The 17,133-nt window shown below is 36.6% G+C and overlaps 2 protein-coding genes across 2 annotated transcripts; one reads left to right on the top strand and one right to left on the bottom strand.

Annotated features, from left to right (window-relative positions):
• The first annotated feature begins 10,935 nt into the window (after positions 1 to 10,935).
• LOC145626231 (peroxidase N-like) lies at positions 10,936 to 12,360 on the top strand. The gene is made up of 4 exons (XM_081678659.1): positions 10,936 to 11,154; positions 11,373 to 11,555; positions 11,685 to 11,850; positions 11,939 to 12,360. The coding sequence occupies exons 1-4, from the start codon at positions 10,936 to 10,938 to the stop codon at positions 12,358 to 12,360; spliced, it is 990 nt and encodes a 329-aa protein (XP_081534785.1).
• Positions 12,361 to 12,663: 303 nt separating this feature from the next.
• LOC145626230 (protein trichome birefringence-like) lies at positions 12,664 to 15,910 on the bottom strand. Its single transcript, XM_081678658.1, has 6 exons — positions 15,699 to 15,910; positions 15,232 to 15,424; positions 14,913 to 15,106; positions 14,664 to 14,822; positions 13,872 to 14,238; positions 12,664 to 13,100 (listed from the first exon to the last, which is right to left on the bottom strand). The coding sequence occupies exons 1-5, from the start codon at positions 15,869 to 15,871 to the stop codon at positions 13,905 to 13,907; spliced, it is 1,053 nt and encodes a 350-aa protein (XP_081534784.1). The 5' UTR covers positions 15,872 to 15,910; the 3' UTR covers positions 12,664 to 13,100; positions 13,872 to 13,904.
• Between the last annotated feature and the right edge of the window lie 1,223 nt (positions 15,911 to 17,133).

The raw sequence follows: 17,133 nt of genomic DNA, 5'->3' as shown, positions 1-17,133 counted from the left end.
TCCATGGTCCCTAATACTCTCCGGGAGCCCATTTAGGTGGGTAAAATCATCCAACATGCCTTTAACGGTCAATTTACCCGTTCGCACCTTGCAGCGATTTTGTGAACTCAAACCCACCACAGACAGTTATGACAAAATATAATGATCATATATGGTTACAAAAGGCATAATATGACTCTAAGATGTATTCTAAAGGATCTCAACATTTTTCCCCACCGGGCCCTTTAACCTCAAAATTTCTGAAAAATCGTGGATGATAGCCTTTAATTTTGGGATTTTTTGACCTTTTTTTGCCCAGAAATAAAAATTACCGAGATGTTTACCATGGTCCCTAATACCCTCCGGGAGCCCATTTGGGTGAGTAAAACCATCCAATATGCATTTAAACGATCAATTTACTCGTTCGCACCTTGCACCGATTTCTTAAACACAAGCCTACCACGGACATTTGAGACTACATATAATAGTCATATATGGTTCCAAAAGACATTACATGACCCTGAAATGTATATTTTAGGATCTCAACAGTTTTCGCCACCGGGCCTCATAACCTCAAAATATCTCAAAAAGCGTGGATAATAGCCTTTAATTTTGGGATTTTAAGACCTTTTTTCGCCCAAAAATAAAAATTAACGAGATGTTTACCATGGTCCCTAATACTCTCCGGGAGCCCATTTAGGTGGGTAAAATCATCCAACATGCCTTTAAAAGGTCAATTTACCCGTTCGCACCTTGCAACAATTTTGTGAACTCAAACCCACCACAGACATTTATGACAAAATATAATTGGTCATATATGGTTTCAAAAGACACTATATGACTCTAAGATGTATTCTCAAGGATCTCAACACTTTTCCCCACCGAGCCCTATAACCTCAAAATTTCTGAAAAATCGTGGATGATAGCCTTTAATTTTGGGGTTTTTTGACCTTTTTTAGCCCGGAAATAAAAATTACCGAGATGTTTACCATGGTCCCTAATACCCTCCGGCAGCCCATTTGGGTGGGTAAAACCATCCAATATGCATTTAAACGGTCAATTTACCCGTTCGCACCTTGCACCGATTTCTTAAACACAAGCCTACCACGGACATTTGAGACTACATATAATGGTCATATATGGTTCCAAAAGACATTACATGACCCTGAGATGTATCTTTTAGGATCTCAACAGTTTTCGCCACCGGGCCCCATAACCTCAAAATACCTCAAAAAGCGTGGATAATAGCCTTTAATTTTGGGATTTTTAGACCTCTTTTCGCCCGAAAATAAAATTACCGAGATGTTTACCATGATCCCTAATACCCTCCGGGAGCCCATTTAGATGGCTAAAACCATCCAATATGCCTTAAAACAATCAACTTACACGTTCGCAATTTACACCGATTTCGTGAATACAAGCCTACCACGGACATTTATGACAACGCTTAATGGTCATGAATAGTTCCAAACGGCATTATATAACCCAGAGATGTATCCTCTTGGATCTTAACACTTTTTGCCACCGGAACTCGTAACCTCAAAATTTCTCAAAAAGCGTGGACAATAGCCTTTAATTTTGGGATTTTTTTACCTTTTATCGCCCAAAAATAAAAATTAACGAGATGTTTACCATGGTCCCTAATACTCTCCAGGAGCCCATTTAGGTGGGTAAAATCATCCAACATGCCTTTAAACGGTCAATTTACCCGTTTGCACCTTGCAGCGATTTTGTGAACTCAAACCCACCACGGACATTTATGACAAAATATAATTGGTCATATATGGTTTCAAAAGACACTATATGACCCTAAGATGTATTCTCAAGGATCTCAACACTTTTCCCCACCGGGCCCTATAACCTCAAAATTTCTGAAAAATCGTGGATGATAGCCTTTAATTTTGGGGTTTTTTGACCTTTTTTAGCCCGGAAATAAAAATTACCGAGATGTTTACCATGGTCCCTAATACCCTCCGGCAGCCCATTTGGGTGGGTAAAACCATCCAATATGCATTTAAACGGTCAATTTACCCGTTCGCACCTTGCACCGATTTCTTAAACACAAGCCTACCACGGACATTTGAGACTACATATAATGGTCATATATGGTTCCAAAAGACATTACATGACCCTGAGATGTATCTTTTAGGATCTCAACAGTTTTCGCCACCGGGCCCCATAACCTCAAAATACCTCAAAAAGCGTGGATAATAGCCTTTAATTTTGGGATTTTTAGACCTCTTTTCGCCCGAAAATAAAATTACCGAGATGTTTACCATGATCCCTAATACCCTCCGGGAGCCCATTTAGATGGCTAAAACCATCCAATATGCCTTAAAACAATCAACTTACACGTTCGCAATTTACACCGATTTCGTGAATACAAGCCTACCACGGACATTTATGACAACGCTTAATGGTCGTGAATAGTTCCAAACGGCATTATATAACCCAGAGATGTATCCTCTTGGATCTTAACACTTTTTGCCACCGGAACTCGTAACCTCAAAATTTCTCAAAAAGCGTGGACAATAGCCTTTAATTTTGGGATTTTTTTACCTTTTATCGCCCAAAAATAAAAATTAACGAGATGTTTACCATGGTCCCTAATACTCTCCAGGAGCCCATTTAGGTGGGTAAAATCATCCAACATGCCTTTAAACGGTCAATTTACCCGTTTGCACCTTGCAGCGATTTTGTGAACTCAAACCCACCACGCACATTTATGACAAAATATAATTGGTCATATATGGTTTCAAAAGACACTATATGACCCTAAGATGTATTCTCAAGGATCTCAACACTTTTCCCCACCGGGCCCTATAACCTCAAAATTTTTGAAAAATCGTGGATGATAGCCTTTAATTTTGGGGTTTTTTGACCTTTTTTAGCCCGGAAATAAAAATTACCGAGATGTTTACCATGGTCCCTAATACCCTCCGGCAGCCCATTTGGGTGGGTAAAACCATCCAATATGCATTTAAACGGTCAATTTACCCGTTCGCACCTTGCACCGATTTCTTAAACACAAGCCTACCACGGACATTTGAGACTACATATAATGGTCATATATGGTTCCAAAAGACATTACATGACCCTGAGATGTATCTTTTAGGATCTCAACAGTTTACGCCACCGGGCCCCATAACCTCAAAATACCTCAAAAAGCGTGGATAATAGCCTTTAATTTTGGGATTTTAAGACCTTTTTTCGCCCGAAAATAAAAATTACCAAGATGTTTACCATGATCCCTAATACCCTCCGGGAGCCCATTTGGGTGAGTAAAACCATCCAATATGCATTTAAACGATCAATTTACTCGTTTGCACCTTGCACCGATTTCTTAAACACAAGCCTACCACGGACATTTGAGACTACATATAATAGTCATATATGGTTCCAAAAGACATTACATGACCCTGAAATGTATATTTTAGGATCTCAACAGTTTTCGCCACCGGGCCTCATAACCTCAAAATATCTCAAAAAGCGTGGATAATAGCCTTTAATTTTGGGATTTTAAGACCTTTTTTCGCCCGAAAATGAAAATTAACGAGATGTTTACCATGATTCCTAATATCCTCCGGGAGCCCATTTGGGTGGGTAAAACCATCCAATATGCATTTAAACGGTCAATTTACCCGTTCGCAACTTACACCGATTTCGTGAACTCAAGCCTACCACGGACATTTATGACAACGTATAATGGTCATGAATAGTTCCAAACAGCATTATATAACCCTGAGATGTATCCTCTAGGATCTTAACACTTTTCTCCATAGGACCTCGTAACCTCAAAATTTCTCAAAAAGCGTGGATAATAGCCTTTAATTTTTGGATTTTTTTTACCTTTTTTCGCTCGAAAATAAAAATTAACGAGATGTTTACCATGGTCCCTAATACTCTCCGGGAGCCCATTTAGGTGGGTAAAATCATCCAACATGCCTTTAAAAGGTTAATTTACCCGTTCGCACCTTGCAACAATTTTGTGAACTCAAACCCACCACAGACATTTATGACAAAATATAATTGGTCATATATGGTTTCAAAAGGCATTATATGACTCTAAGATGTATTCTAAAGGATCTCAACATTTTTCCCCACCGAGCCCTATAACCTCAATATTTCTGAAAAATCGTGGATGATAGCCTTTAATTTTGGGGTTTTTTGACCTTTTTTAGCCCGGAAATAAAAATTACCGAGATGTTTACCATGGTCCCTAATACCCTCCGGCAGCCCATTTGGGTGGGTAAAACCATCCAATATGCATTTAAACGGTCAATTTACCCGTTCGCACCTTGCACCGATTTCTTAAACACAAGCCTACCACGGACATTTGAGACTACATATAATGGTCATATATGGTTCCAAAAGACATTACATGACCCTGAGATGTATCTTTTAGGATCTCAACAGTTTTCGCCACCGGGCCCCATAACCTCAAAATACCTCAAAAAGCGTGGATAATAGCCTTTAATTTTGGGATTTTTAGACCTCTTTTCGCCCGAAAATAAAATTACCGAGATGTTTACCATGATCCCTAATACCCTCCGGGAGCCCATTTAGATGGCTAAAACCATCCAATATGCCTTAAAACAATCAACTTACACGTTCGCAATTTACACCGATTTCGTGAATACAAGCCTACCACGGACATTTATGACAACGCTTAATGGTCATGAATAGTTCCAAACGGCATTATATAACCCAGAGATGTATCCTCTTGGATCTTAACACTTTTTGCCACCGGAACTCGTAACCTCAAAATTTCTCAAAAAGCGTGGACAATAGCCTTTAATTTTGGGATTTTTTTACCTTTTATCGCCCAAAAATAAAAATTAACGAGATGTTTACCATGGTCCCTAATACTCTCCAGGAGCCCATTTAGGTGGGTAAAATCATCCAACATGCCTTTAAACGGTCAATTTACCCGTTTGCACCTTGCAGCGATTTTGTGAACTCAAACCCACCACGGACATTTATGACAAAATATAATTGGTCATATATGGTTTCAAAAGACACTATATGACCCTAAGATGTATTCTCAAGGATCTCAACACTTTTCCCCACCGGGCCCTATAACCTCAAAATTTCTGAAAAATCGTGGATGATAGCCTTTAATTTTGGGGTTTTTTGACCTTTTTTAGCCCGGAAATAAAAATTACCGAGATGTTTACCATGGTCCCTAATACCCTCCGGCAGCCCATTTGGGTGGGTAAAACCATCCAATATGCATTTAAACGGTCAATTTACCCGTTCGCACCTTGCACCGATTTCTTAAACACAAGCCTACCACGGACATTTGAGACTACATATAATGGTCATATATGGTTCCAAAAGACATTACATGACCCTGAGATGTATCTTTTAGGATCTCAACAGTTTTCGCCACCGGGCCCCATAACCTCAAAATACCTCAAAAAGCGTGGATAATAGCCTTTAATTTTGGGATTTTTAGACCTCTTTTCGCCCGAAAATAAAATTACCGAGATGTTTACCATGATCCCTAATACCCTCCGGGAGCCCATTTAGATGGCTAAAACCATCCAATATGCCTTAAAACAATCAACTTACACGTTCGCAATTTACACCGATTTCGTGAATACAAGCCTACCACGGACATTTATGACAACGCTTAATGGTCGTGAATAGTTCCAAACGGCATTATATAACCCAGAGATGTATCCTCTTGGATCTTAACACTTTTTGCCACCGGAACTCGTAACCTCAAAATTTCTCAAAAAGCGTGGACAATAGCCTTTAATTTTGGGATTTTTTTACCTTTTATCGCCCAAAAATAAAAATTAACGAGATGTTTACCATGGTCCCTAATACTCTCCAGGAGCCCATTTAGGTGGGTAAAATCATCCAACATGCCTTTAAACGGTCAATTTACCCGTTTGCACCTTGCAGCGATTTTGTGAACTCAAACCCACCACGCACATTTATGACAAAATATAATTGGTCATATATGGTTTCAAAAGACACTATATGACCCTAAGATGTATTCTCAAGGATCTCAACACTTTTCCCCACCGGGCCCTATAACCTCAAAATTTCTGAAAAATCGTGGATGATAGCCTTTAATTTTGGGGTTTTTTGACCTTTTTTAGCCCGGAAATAAAAATTACCGAGATGTTTACCATGGTCCCTAATACCCTCCGGCAGCCCATTTGGGTGGGTAAAACCATCCAATATGCATTTAAACGGTCAATTTACCCGTTCGCACCTTGCACCGATTTCTTAAACACAAGCCTACCACGGACATTTGAGACTACATATAATGGTCATATATGGTTCCAAAAGACATTACATGACCCTGAGATGTATCTTTTAGGATCTCAACAGTTTTCGCCACCGGGCCCCATAACCTCAAAATACCTCAAAAAGCGTGGATAATAGCCTTTAATTTTGGGATTTTAAGACCTTTTTTCGCCCGAAAATAAAAATTACCAAGATGTTTACCATGATCCCTAATATCCTCCGGGAGCCCATTTAGATGGCTAAAACCATCCAATATGCCTTAAAACAGTCAACTTACACGTTCTTAATTTACACCGATTTCGTGAATACAAGCCTACCACGGACATTTATGACAACGCTTAATGGTCATGAATAGTTCCAAACGACATTATATAACCCTGAGATGTATCCTCTAGGATCTTAACACTTTTCTCCATAGGACCTCGTAACCTCAAAATTTCTCAAAAAGCGTGGATAATAGCCTTTAATTTTGGGATTTTTTTTACCTTTTTTCGCTCGAAAATAAAAATTAACGAGATGTTTACCATGGTCCCTAATACTCTCCGGGAGCCCATTTAGGTGGGTAAAATCATCCTACATGCCTTTAAACGGTCAATTTACCCATTCGCACCTTGCAGCGATTTTGTGAACTCAAACCCACCACGGACATTTATGACAAAATATAATGGTCATATATGGTTTCAAAAGGCATTATATGACTCTAAGATGTATTCTCAAGGATCTCAGCACTTTTCCCCACCGGGCCCTATAACCTCAAAATTTCTGAAAAAGCGTGGATGATAGCCTTTAATTTTTGGGATTTTTTGACCTTTTTTTGCCCGGAAATAAAAATTACCAAGATGTTTACCATGGTCCCTAATACCCTCCGGGAGCCCATTTGGGTGGGTAAAACCATTTAATATGCATTTAAACGGTCAATTTACCCGTTCGCACCTTGCACCGATTTCTAAAACACAAGCCTACCACGGACATTTAAGACTACATATAATGGTCATTTATGGTTCCAAAAGACATTACATGACTCTGAGATGTATCTTTTAGGATCTCAACAGTTTTCTCCACCGAGCTCCATAACCTCAAAATATCTCAAAAAGCGTGGATAATAGCCTTTAATTTTGGAATTTTTTGACCTTTTTTCGCCCGTAAATAAAAATTACTGAGATGTTTACCATGGTCCCTTATATCCTCTGGGAGCCCATTTGGGTGGGTAAAATCATCCAACATGCCTTTAAACGGTCAATTTATCCGTTCGCTCCTTGCACCGATTTTGTGAACTCAAACCCACCACGGACATTTATGATAAAATATAATGGTCATATATGGTTCCCAAAGGCATTATATAACCCTGAGATGTATCCTCTAGGATCTTAACACTTTTCGCCACCGGGCCTCGTAACCTCAAAATTCCTCAAAAAGCGTGGATAATAGCCTTTAATTTTGGGATTTTTTGACCTTTTTTCGCCCGTAAATAAAAATTACCGAGTTGTTTACCATGGTCCCTAATACCCTCCGGGAGCTCATTTGGATGGGTAAAACCATCCAATATGCCTTTAAACAGTCAATTTACCCGTTCGCACCTTGCACCGATTTCGTAAACACAAGTCTACCACGGACATTTATGACAACAAATTCAACTCGATATGTTACTAACCCGACTCGAAATTTACGTGACTTGTTATTAACTCGACCTAAATTCAACCCAAATTTTTCTGACCCGATTTCAAATCACCTTAAATGCAATTTAGACCACCTTATTATTGTTAATCAAAGCATTTTGTCTAGGGAGACCAAGTCGGTCCAAGCCAACAAAAGAAAAGAGCATCATACTCAAATTTAAGAGTTAAATATAGTATATATTTTTTGTATGGTCAAAGGAGATAATTATCTTCTTAAATTATAGACTATAGTTCCCTAGTATATTGCCATGCATATTATAGTTAAAGGAAATAATTAGCTTGATTAAAATAATAATTATTTATTTATAATTAGTTGAATCCGAATATGACCTGACTTGAAAATGACCCGGCCTGATTGTAACATGCAAATTATTGACTTGAACATAACCCGACTTGAATCTGAGAATGACCCTACTTGGAAATCACCCAACCTAATTATAACTAACAAATTATTGACTTGAACAGAACCCGACTTGAACCCGAGAATGAACCGACTTGAAAATGACCCGACCTAATTATAATCCGCAAATTATTGACTTGAACCGAACCCGACTCAAACCCGAGAATGATCCGCCTGATTCTAACCCGCAAATTATTGACTTGACTCGAACCTGATAATTACCCTAACCCATTTTAACCCGAATTAACCCGACCCGAATGTAACCCGACCTGTTATTAACCGGACCCAAACCCGATAAGAAGTATGACCCGACGTGACCCAACTCAAACATGACCCAACCCAGACCCGAACTCGCATAGGTTATGGAATTAATCCGAATTGACCCGATCCGACCCACTCTTACTCGACTCTAACCCGATCCGTTTACTCGAACTGACAGCTCTATTCATAAGTAGCTGTTTTGACAATATACAACTCACTCTGGTTGGAAATTGTTGTCTCTGTATCATTAAAGATATGACATAATTTTATAAATGGACATACTATAACTGTCAACTCTGTATACTTTTATAAAAGAACAATCTATAACAGTTGTCCAATGCATGCATTTCATGTTGATCGTGCAATGTTTTGTTACTCGAACTAGGGTACCCATGTCCGACATGGGTAGGTGTCCAAGTTTCCGGTTCGATCATTTTGTGAAAAAAAAATCAACAATTTTGAATTAAATTGAACTGTCTAAATGTTATATCCATATTCGAGTATCGAGGATCCGACACAAATACTTGAGGTAATTGAAGAGTCCAAGTAACATGGGTGCGACGTTACATGAACATTGTCTGTAACAACTTGAACCCTTTAATTGGCTTGCCAAATTAGACTTTTTCAAAAACCAAAAGTGCTTCTTTGAGGGTCTTAACAGTGCATATCTCTTTGAATGCCACTGAAATATATAATTCATGAGAAAAGCTAGAACATGCAATATGACAGAACAAACAAAAAATTTGTAGGCAAGAAAGCACTTAACCAAGATTCAATCTAAAAAATAGGACAAATTTGAATCGAATAATTTAGAGTATATATGCACAAGTTGACCTTAATCCTGAATTATAATGCTTGCTTACAACTTAAAAGTATTTTAGCTTTTTGCGAAACTAATATAATCTTAATTAGCAACTTAGGGTTGGTCTCTGTGATTGTGTATCAACTTTGAATTGAATGACATTGACATTGGACAAAGAAATGGTTCGTGTATCATCACTTCGATCATACATGTAGGGAATATTGGAGCAAAACCAAGTTTCAAAATCAATTAGCTTCTACTGGAATAATTTTCGACTCTTTATCCTTTTAAAACCTAACAAAAGAAAAGTTAATTGTACGGAGTATGAAAAGTTTTAAAAGGATTGAAGGTATAAAGTAAATTTATTGCGCTGTTAATAATTATAAGGATTGAAGGTATAAGTGTTTAACTATTCACTTAGCTTAATAATTATAGTGGGAATAGACATTGCTTATGTTAAATCCTAGTTTCCGATATCCTCATCGTGTATGGTTCTAAAGTATGATAATCTAGCTCCTCAAAATGTTACAATTACTCTAATTTTGTCAATTAAGCTTGTGAAATACATATGCTTATTCAAAATAAAGTATTACAAACTATTAAAATTGTCGATTAAGCTTGTGGAAAATAAAACAATTACACACCAAAAGAAATATTTCCATCGGTTTTGAGCTAACTATTAAAAAGTTACTTTTTTTCTTAAAATATATTTTTGCATTTATTATACAATCGATGTTCAAATATGGTGCCCTATTGTCCTCATCCACAAGGCAAAATGTGGTTGCTTCAGGCAATTGTGGTAGACCAACCTATAAGATGATGACATGGTGATTTTAAAATCATTTTAAACTCATTTCCAATACAAGTAATTAATAAATATACAAGATACATTTAAATGAAATTAGTACACTACTAGTAAAATGCGATGAGTTTGATCCCACTAATTAATTTCTCTACTTACTCTGCCCAGAGAAACTGATATGAACTTCTGCATGAAGAGGGGTATTAGTTAATTGATTATGTTATAAGTGTTTTAGTGCAAGATTATAACAATTAAATGTGCTACAGCCGCCATACGTCAAAGCACCATACATACTATAAAGCATTTTATATTTCTACGTATCTTTCTCTGTTCAGAATTAAGTGTCACATTGCCTCAACTTTCAATTGTTGACGTGTCAAAATTCTACTTGCAGACTCTTACTATTATCAAGTTTATGCATTTTAATCATCATATACATATCCTTGTCACTTAATTCAAGTAGTGACATTGAGAATTTTGATAAAGGCAACAACTTTTTTTGATCATCCTAAACGACCTAAAATAATATTACGTATGTATAAATTCAACCTATAATTTAAGTTAAGTGGATATAGTTTAATAACATTAATTACCCGTTACTCGGAATCCCACTAGTTATAAATAGAGCTCCAAATATGGTTAAGTTATGCAACTTAGAGAGTTCATTATCTTCATTATAATCATCTCTCATTACAAACTAGAATCCTTGGCTTAGTTATTATTTGTGCTTGTTAATATACAACCACTAAGTATGAAGAGTTCAAAAGGCATAAAAAGTGTCATTTTGCTACTAACTTTGTTGGTGTTCAACATTGTGGATGTGAAATGCCAGCTAACTGCTAATTTTTATGAAAAAACATGCCCTAATCTCTTTCAGATTGTAAGAAAACAGGTTCAAATTGCTATTATGAATGAAATGAGGATGGGAGCTTCTTTGCTTCGACTTCACTTCCATGATTGCTTTGTCAATGTAAGTTTTCCTCTCAAACAGCTTTGATTTCTTCCAATGCATGCATGAAATACATATACTGCAGGAGTTCTAGTTGTACATATCATTAAGATCGAGCTGATCATGAGCCAAACCAGACTGTGCAGGCCGGAAAAGTTGTAGCTGTACGTATAGAATAATCAAATACTCGTGTACAGATTTTCGTCTCTAACAACAATATCTTATGGTTTTGTGAATAGGGTTGTGATGGGTCTGTTCTTCTGGATGGAAGCGACAGTGAAAAGCTCGCTCTTCCTAACCAGAATTCTCTAAGAGGGTTTGACGTTGTGGACAAGATCAAAAGTGCAGTGGAGAGTTCATGCAGTGGAGTTGTGTCCTGTGCTGATATACTAGCAATAGCTGCCCGCGATTCAATAGCATTGGTATGTCATATTGTCGTGCATCTAGAAAAATCACAGATGAAAAGGAACAAAATAGCAGTAGGTGACTAGGTGCCCGCAATTCATTAGTCTTGGTTACGTATGTACTTGACTAATAATTTAATGTTGCAGAGTGGAGGGCATTCATATAGAGTATTGCTAGGAAGGAGAGATGGAATGGTGGCCAACCAGACCGGAGCAAACTCAAACCTTCCATCTCCGTTTGATCCCCTAGACAGCGTCATTTCTAAGTTTGGTGATCAAGGCCTCAACTTAACTGACGTTGTGGCCTTACAAGGTATACATATTATCATACTTACAAGAGTTCTGACAAGATTACCTCTTGAATCTCCTAAATACTAATGGAACTGACGGTTTTACTGCAGGTGCTCATACAATAGGATTGGCAAGATGTGCTACTTTTAGTTCAAGGTTGTTCAATTTTTCTAATACCGGAGCTCCAGACAGCACCATGGACACTAGCCTAGTATCACAGCTGCAGAGCTTGTGCCCAGTCAATGGTGATGGGAACAAGACAACTTCTCTTGACCAGAACTCAACAGACTTATTTGACAACCATTACTTCAAAAATTTGCTAAACAATAAGGGCATTCTCCTATCAGACCAAGAGTTGTATTCCAGCAATCTGGCTAATTCAACGACAAAGAGCATCGTCGAGAGATACAGCAATGATCAGAACCTCTTTTTTAGTGACTTCATCAACTCCATGATTAATATGGGAAACATAAATCCACTAACAGGGTCAAGTGGCCAGATTCGAACCAATTGCAGGGCCATCAACTCATAATTTTGCTCAAATGAGTAAAATTTGTGTTATGAACCTGAATTCTAGTTGGCAGCCTAAGATACCGATATCAGATTTAACAATCCTATGGTGTTATAGACTTAATAGTAGTATATGTAGATGAAGTCTGTATTTTGCATAGTGCAGCATTGAAAGTTTGTAATTTAGATGAAGCAATAGCAATAAATAAATGGTTTGATGAACACATGCATAATTCTTAGAATCTCAGAGATGGTGCTGATCAACGATGGTAAAAAGATAAAATTAACACTTGCATGATTCAATATACTAAATCCCATATAAAGAAGAAATTGCCTTAACAACTGTATTACAAAAACCTTAATATATAAAGTTGAATTACAGAAACAAACCTACCAAAGATTGCAAGACTTTTTCTGACCATGTACAAGATCATGTTCATTTTGGTACAAGATATAGCACCAAAACAATTGTCTGGAAAGAGCTATATCTATCAATCCCAAGAAACAATGACTACTAAACAAGGCCAATGAGGGCCGAGGAAAAGAGGCCTGTTGAAGTTTCTATTTCAGCCTGTACTCTGCTTATCTATCTTTCATCCTTATATCTTGTTTAAAAATGTACTCTTTACTAAATACTCCATATAAAGTAGTAGACAATAGATGGATATGACTTACCCATATTGCTGCAGTAATCCAAAATTTCATCATCTTTGGTTGTGTCCTGTGGGCTCCCTTGAGAAGTTCTACATCCATCACTCCGGCCTTCAGATATACACAAAATGGACAGAAATTACAAGGTGCTAGTAGAAAAATATGACTCAAGAAAGGCAAGTAAAATACTAATCACTTATCCTTAAGATGAAACGGAAGCAAAATGGCTACCAGTTAAGAGAGCTCATCATATTTCTAACTTTTCAATTTTTACTACATTATCAGTCAAATGCCAAACTTTTTTTCTGCACAGCCAATATTATCTCGTTTAAATCTCGAGCATTGTATATCATATAATCATACATCAACAAAATGCTTGAGCATCATGTAGAAATAGTCAGAGAGTAAAATTTCAAAGTCCTCAATTCAAGAGCTTAAGAACTAAATTCAAGTTATATATTGAAGCCCTTATTAAAAATCATCTGGTACATATAAGTCTCCCTTCCCACCCCACCCCACCTCCTAATCAAAATCAATAAGGTAATCCCAGCACTAGTAGGCCAGTCAACATCAGCTTAAACTTAACAACTAATAAAGTAGCCAATGAAGACGATTTCAAACAAAAGCAAACACAACTAAAAACCATGCCACATTGATTAAGTTTTGTGCAAGAGGAAGAGAGTAAAAAAAACAAGGAGACAGCATGCATTCATCAACCACGAGGAGTTGCAGACTTTCAAATATAAACGCTCACTAAACCAACTTCAAAGACATGATAAGAGTAGAACCTAAATTGATCCCGAGCAAAGTAAATTTCATGATACCAGCTACACTATCATGTAGTGACTGAAGCAGTAAACAGAAACCTCATTAATAATTTACCCATGTCCTTTAACGGCACTGCTCTAGTTGGTGTTATCCTTGATGTTGCTTTTGGTAATTTCTTATCAAGATTTGAGAATACACTAGTTCATTCCAAGTATCAGGAACACCAGGAAGGCACCAATGAGCACAGTCTTGATATCTTGGCTGTGAAAGCCTCTCCTCCTGTGTTCTATAAGCTGCAGGGTGGGCATCTTTCCGGTAGTCAGTCAGTGTTGTGATGTTAAGATAGAAAATCGGTACTTTCATCCCCTTTATCACATTCTCCACTACTTTGATCATGGGGGGTTGTTCTGGTAGATCTGTTTCGTTCTTGATCGGCTCAATTTCCTTATCACATGTACCACCAGAATCCCACCTTCCACCTCTGCAAATCATGAAAGTTACAGACAATTTAATAGAGAGACTATCAGCAGTGATCAAGAACTAAAATATTTTGGAGCAAAAGAAACAAAAGTCTTAACAACAAAAGGCATGAAACAGAGTAAAGGAACAAACAGTAAGCTTCAGAATATATGCAGAACTCACATATATCCTTTTCATGTCTAAATGATAAACAACCAATATTTGATCAGGCACAGCTACTGACTGACAATTTTGGATCTCTCTTTGTGACAAAATAATAATCAAATCACAAAACAATCTACTAGTTTGAAATTCAGCAACTGTTACATTATGTTGAAAGTATTTGTGACAAAATAATAATCAAATCACAAAACAATCTACTAATTTGAAATTCAGCAATTGTTACATTATGTTGAAAGTATGTCAGACTTCTGCTGTCAAACTTACCCAAAGTGAGAATTTGAATATCCCCTAAAGAAAACTTGTGTTTTCATGGGGTCAACCATAGCCTCCAGCCATCTTCCCCAAGTTGTCAATGCTCGTCGAAAAGCCTCATTGACCTCTAATTGACTATAGACATGACTACCTTCTTGATAGTAACCCTCCCTGCACAAAATTTTATTTTATCCATCAATTTCTATCCTGGAGTAAGAAATTACAATGCATGAAAGACGAGTTGAACTAGCAGGATATTACCCCTTTTGAGTTTTCTCATGACTCCACCAATGTCCAGTGTTGAAGATCAGAAATTCTGCATCCTTATATCTGTCAGATTCCCACTCAACTAAATCAAGCCTCAGTGTATCCTTCTTTGTTCCATTTTTGTCAGGCATTTCCCATTCTCGAACCAAGAATGGGGACCTAAAGAACTCCACTGAACAGTTGTAATCCTAACAATTCACACACAATCATACAACAAATTACAGATGTGTTAAATCCTGACAACATTATCAACTAACTAGCATCTCTCTGAAATGAATGAAAAATCTTTTTAATGAATTATCACCAATCATACATCAAATATGAAGGCATAAGAACCCTCAGTGCGAAACTCTTCTCTTCCAGAAGCTTCAAATACCCTGGTTTTATTCTCCACTGCATTTCTGAGTATACATACAAGTGATTCCCACATATTCCTATTCAATGAATCACCAACATAAACAAGACGCTTCCCTCTCAACAATTCCAACATATGGGTGCCATTTAATCTGCCATTATAACAATACATAAAATCATCTCAAATAAGTCTCACTTAAACAAAAATACACAATTTCATCTGCATGAAATATAGACTATACTCATGGATTCACATACTCAATCGCAATGCAACTGATCGTATCTTTAAAGAACAGAGGGAGTACCGCGTAACATTGTATAAAGATTAAATTTTATATAATTTTCTAACACCAATAACACATATATGTCCAAATTCATGCCCAACAAAATCAAGCAAATAAAACAAAAGTGCAGCATTATTATTACCTAGGAATGTTGCACCCATGAGGCTGCCATCTATACCTCTCATAGGCATTATCAGGCCTACCGTTGAGATAACAATTGAAGGGCTCATCAATATGTGGGCAAGACCCAGGTGAATAAAGTGGGTATGAATCATCTTTAACCCATTTCCCATCAAATAAATCGCAATTTAACATTGATTCATACAACTCATCCCCAATTTTTGGAGGATAATGATATGATGATAATGACACATTATTGACAATATGATTGTTACTATTATTAGTATTAGTATTATTTATTCCTAATACAAAAGAAGAATTTGGAGAAGAATTGGGGAAGAAATGGGTGAATAAGGAAGAAAAATGAGAGAAGTCTTTGAAATTAGCAATGTATTTCAAAGAAGAAGAAGATGGGTTGTTGAAAAGAATGAAAAAAGTGCAGAAAATAAATGTTAACATAAAAACATAAACACAAAACATGGATTTTCTGGTATCTGAAATTACAGATAAATTTGGTGTTTTTACTGGTAGAAAATTGGGTTTTGATTGATCTGTCATTTGTGATTTTGTTGTGTAATCCATTATCTCTCCAAATTCCCAGAAAAAAAATGGAATAGTTGATGCAGAGTGACGATAAAAAGTGATGATTATCGCCTCTCAATGCATACTAATCATGGAAAGTAATTGATGATGATTGTTGGTTAAGTTTAAAATTGTTGTTGGGACTTCTATATTCCCTCCTCTCAAAAGAATACCTAATACGGCAAATTTAAGGATCTTGTCTCAGTTCCGAAAAAGAAAAAAAAAATCTATTTTCAAATATCGGCGTAAGTAATTAAGGTCTAATTTAGTACGGAGTACCTTTTTTGTTGCATAATTAGGTTTATGATAGATGTACCTCACACAAATGTTGCACAATTTATGTAGGAGTAATTTTTATATCATTGATCAATATTTGCCATATTTTTACCACTTGTTAATTTATGGTTTGGGACTTAGGGAGAAAAAAGTAATAATAATAATAACGCATGTTTAAAATTAATGTATCTACAAAGTGTATGTATATATATCCACCAAAAATATGTAATTGTACATATAAATAAAACTAAAATTGTGATGTATATTAACTTAAACTAGCTATAGTCTTATAAAAATATTGTAGCATTTTATTGTTATTTAATAGGTATCCATAGCTAATTAAGAAAATTATTGTTATATAAAAATGCGATTTCAATCAAATATTGTTAAACAATTTTTTTTTTTGACAAGTCAACAACAAATATAAATACAAAAACAATGTACATATGGAATGGTAACATCTTTCCCAATCTAATTCAAGGGCAATAGGCACCATTTATGTCAATGATCATCATCTCTTTTTTTTTTTTTTGACAGCAGACCTATTTCCCCTAAATATGAACAAAGGTAAGACATATCAAAGACACCACATTGATTGG

This window comes from Chenopodium album, chromosome 4, assembly GCF_948465745.1.
Source record: "Chenopodium album chromosome 4, dcCheAlbu1.1, whole genome shotgun sequence".
NCBI classification, from domain to species: Eukaryota; Viridiplantae; Streptophyta; class Magnoliopsida; order Caryophyllales; family Amaranthaceae; genus Chenopodium; species Chenopodium album.
The sequence above is the reverse complement of the archived record's forward strand: the minus strand, read 5'-3'. Positions and strand labels throughout refer to the sequence as shown.

What these genes read in the sequence shown, in the direction of transcription:
- LOC145626231 (XM_081678659.1), top strand. Translation starts at nt 10,936, where the DNA reads ATGAAGAGTTCAAAAGGCATAAAAAGTGTCATTTTGCTACTAACTTTG. An exon ending in TCCATGATTGCTTTGTCAAT is followed by an intron (nt 11,155 to 11,372) that starts GTAAGTTTTCCT and finishes TTTTGTGAATAG; the next exon opens with GGTTGTGATGGGTCTGTTCT. An exon ending in CCCGCGATTCAATAGCATTG is followed by an intron (nt 11,556 to 11,684) that starts GTATGTCATATT and finishes TTAATGTTGCAG; the next exon opens with AGTGGAGGGCATTCATATAG.
- LOC145626230 (XM_081678658.1), bottom strand. Translation starts at nt 15,871, where the DNA reads ATGTTAAATTGCGATTTATTTGATGGGAAATGGGTTAAAGATGATTCA. An exon ending in CATGGGTGCAACATTCCTAG is followed by an intron (nt 15,425 to 15,698) that starts GTAATAATAATG and finishes TTATAATGGCAG; the next exon opens with ATTAAATGGCACCCATATGT. An exon ending in TATTCAAATTCTCACTTTGG is followed by an intron (nt 14,239 to 14,663) that starts GTAAGTTTGACA and finishes CATGATTTGCAG; the next exon opens with AGGTGGAAGGTGGGATTCTG.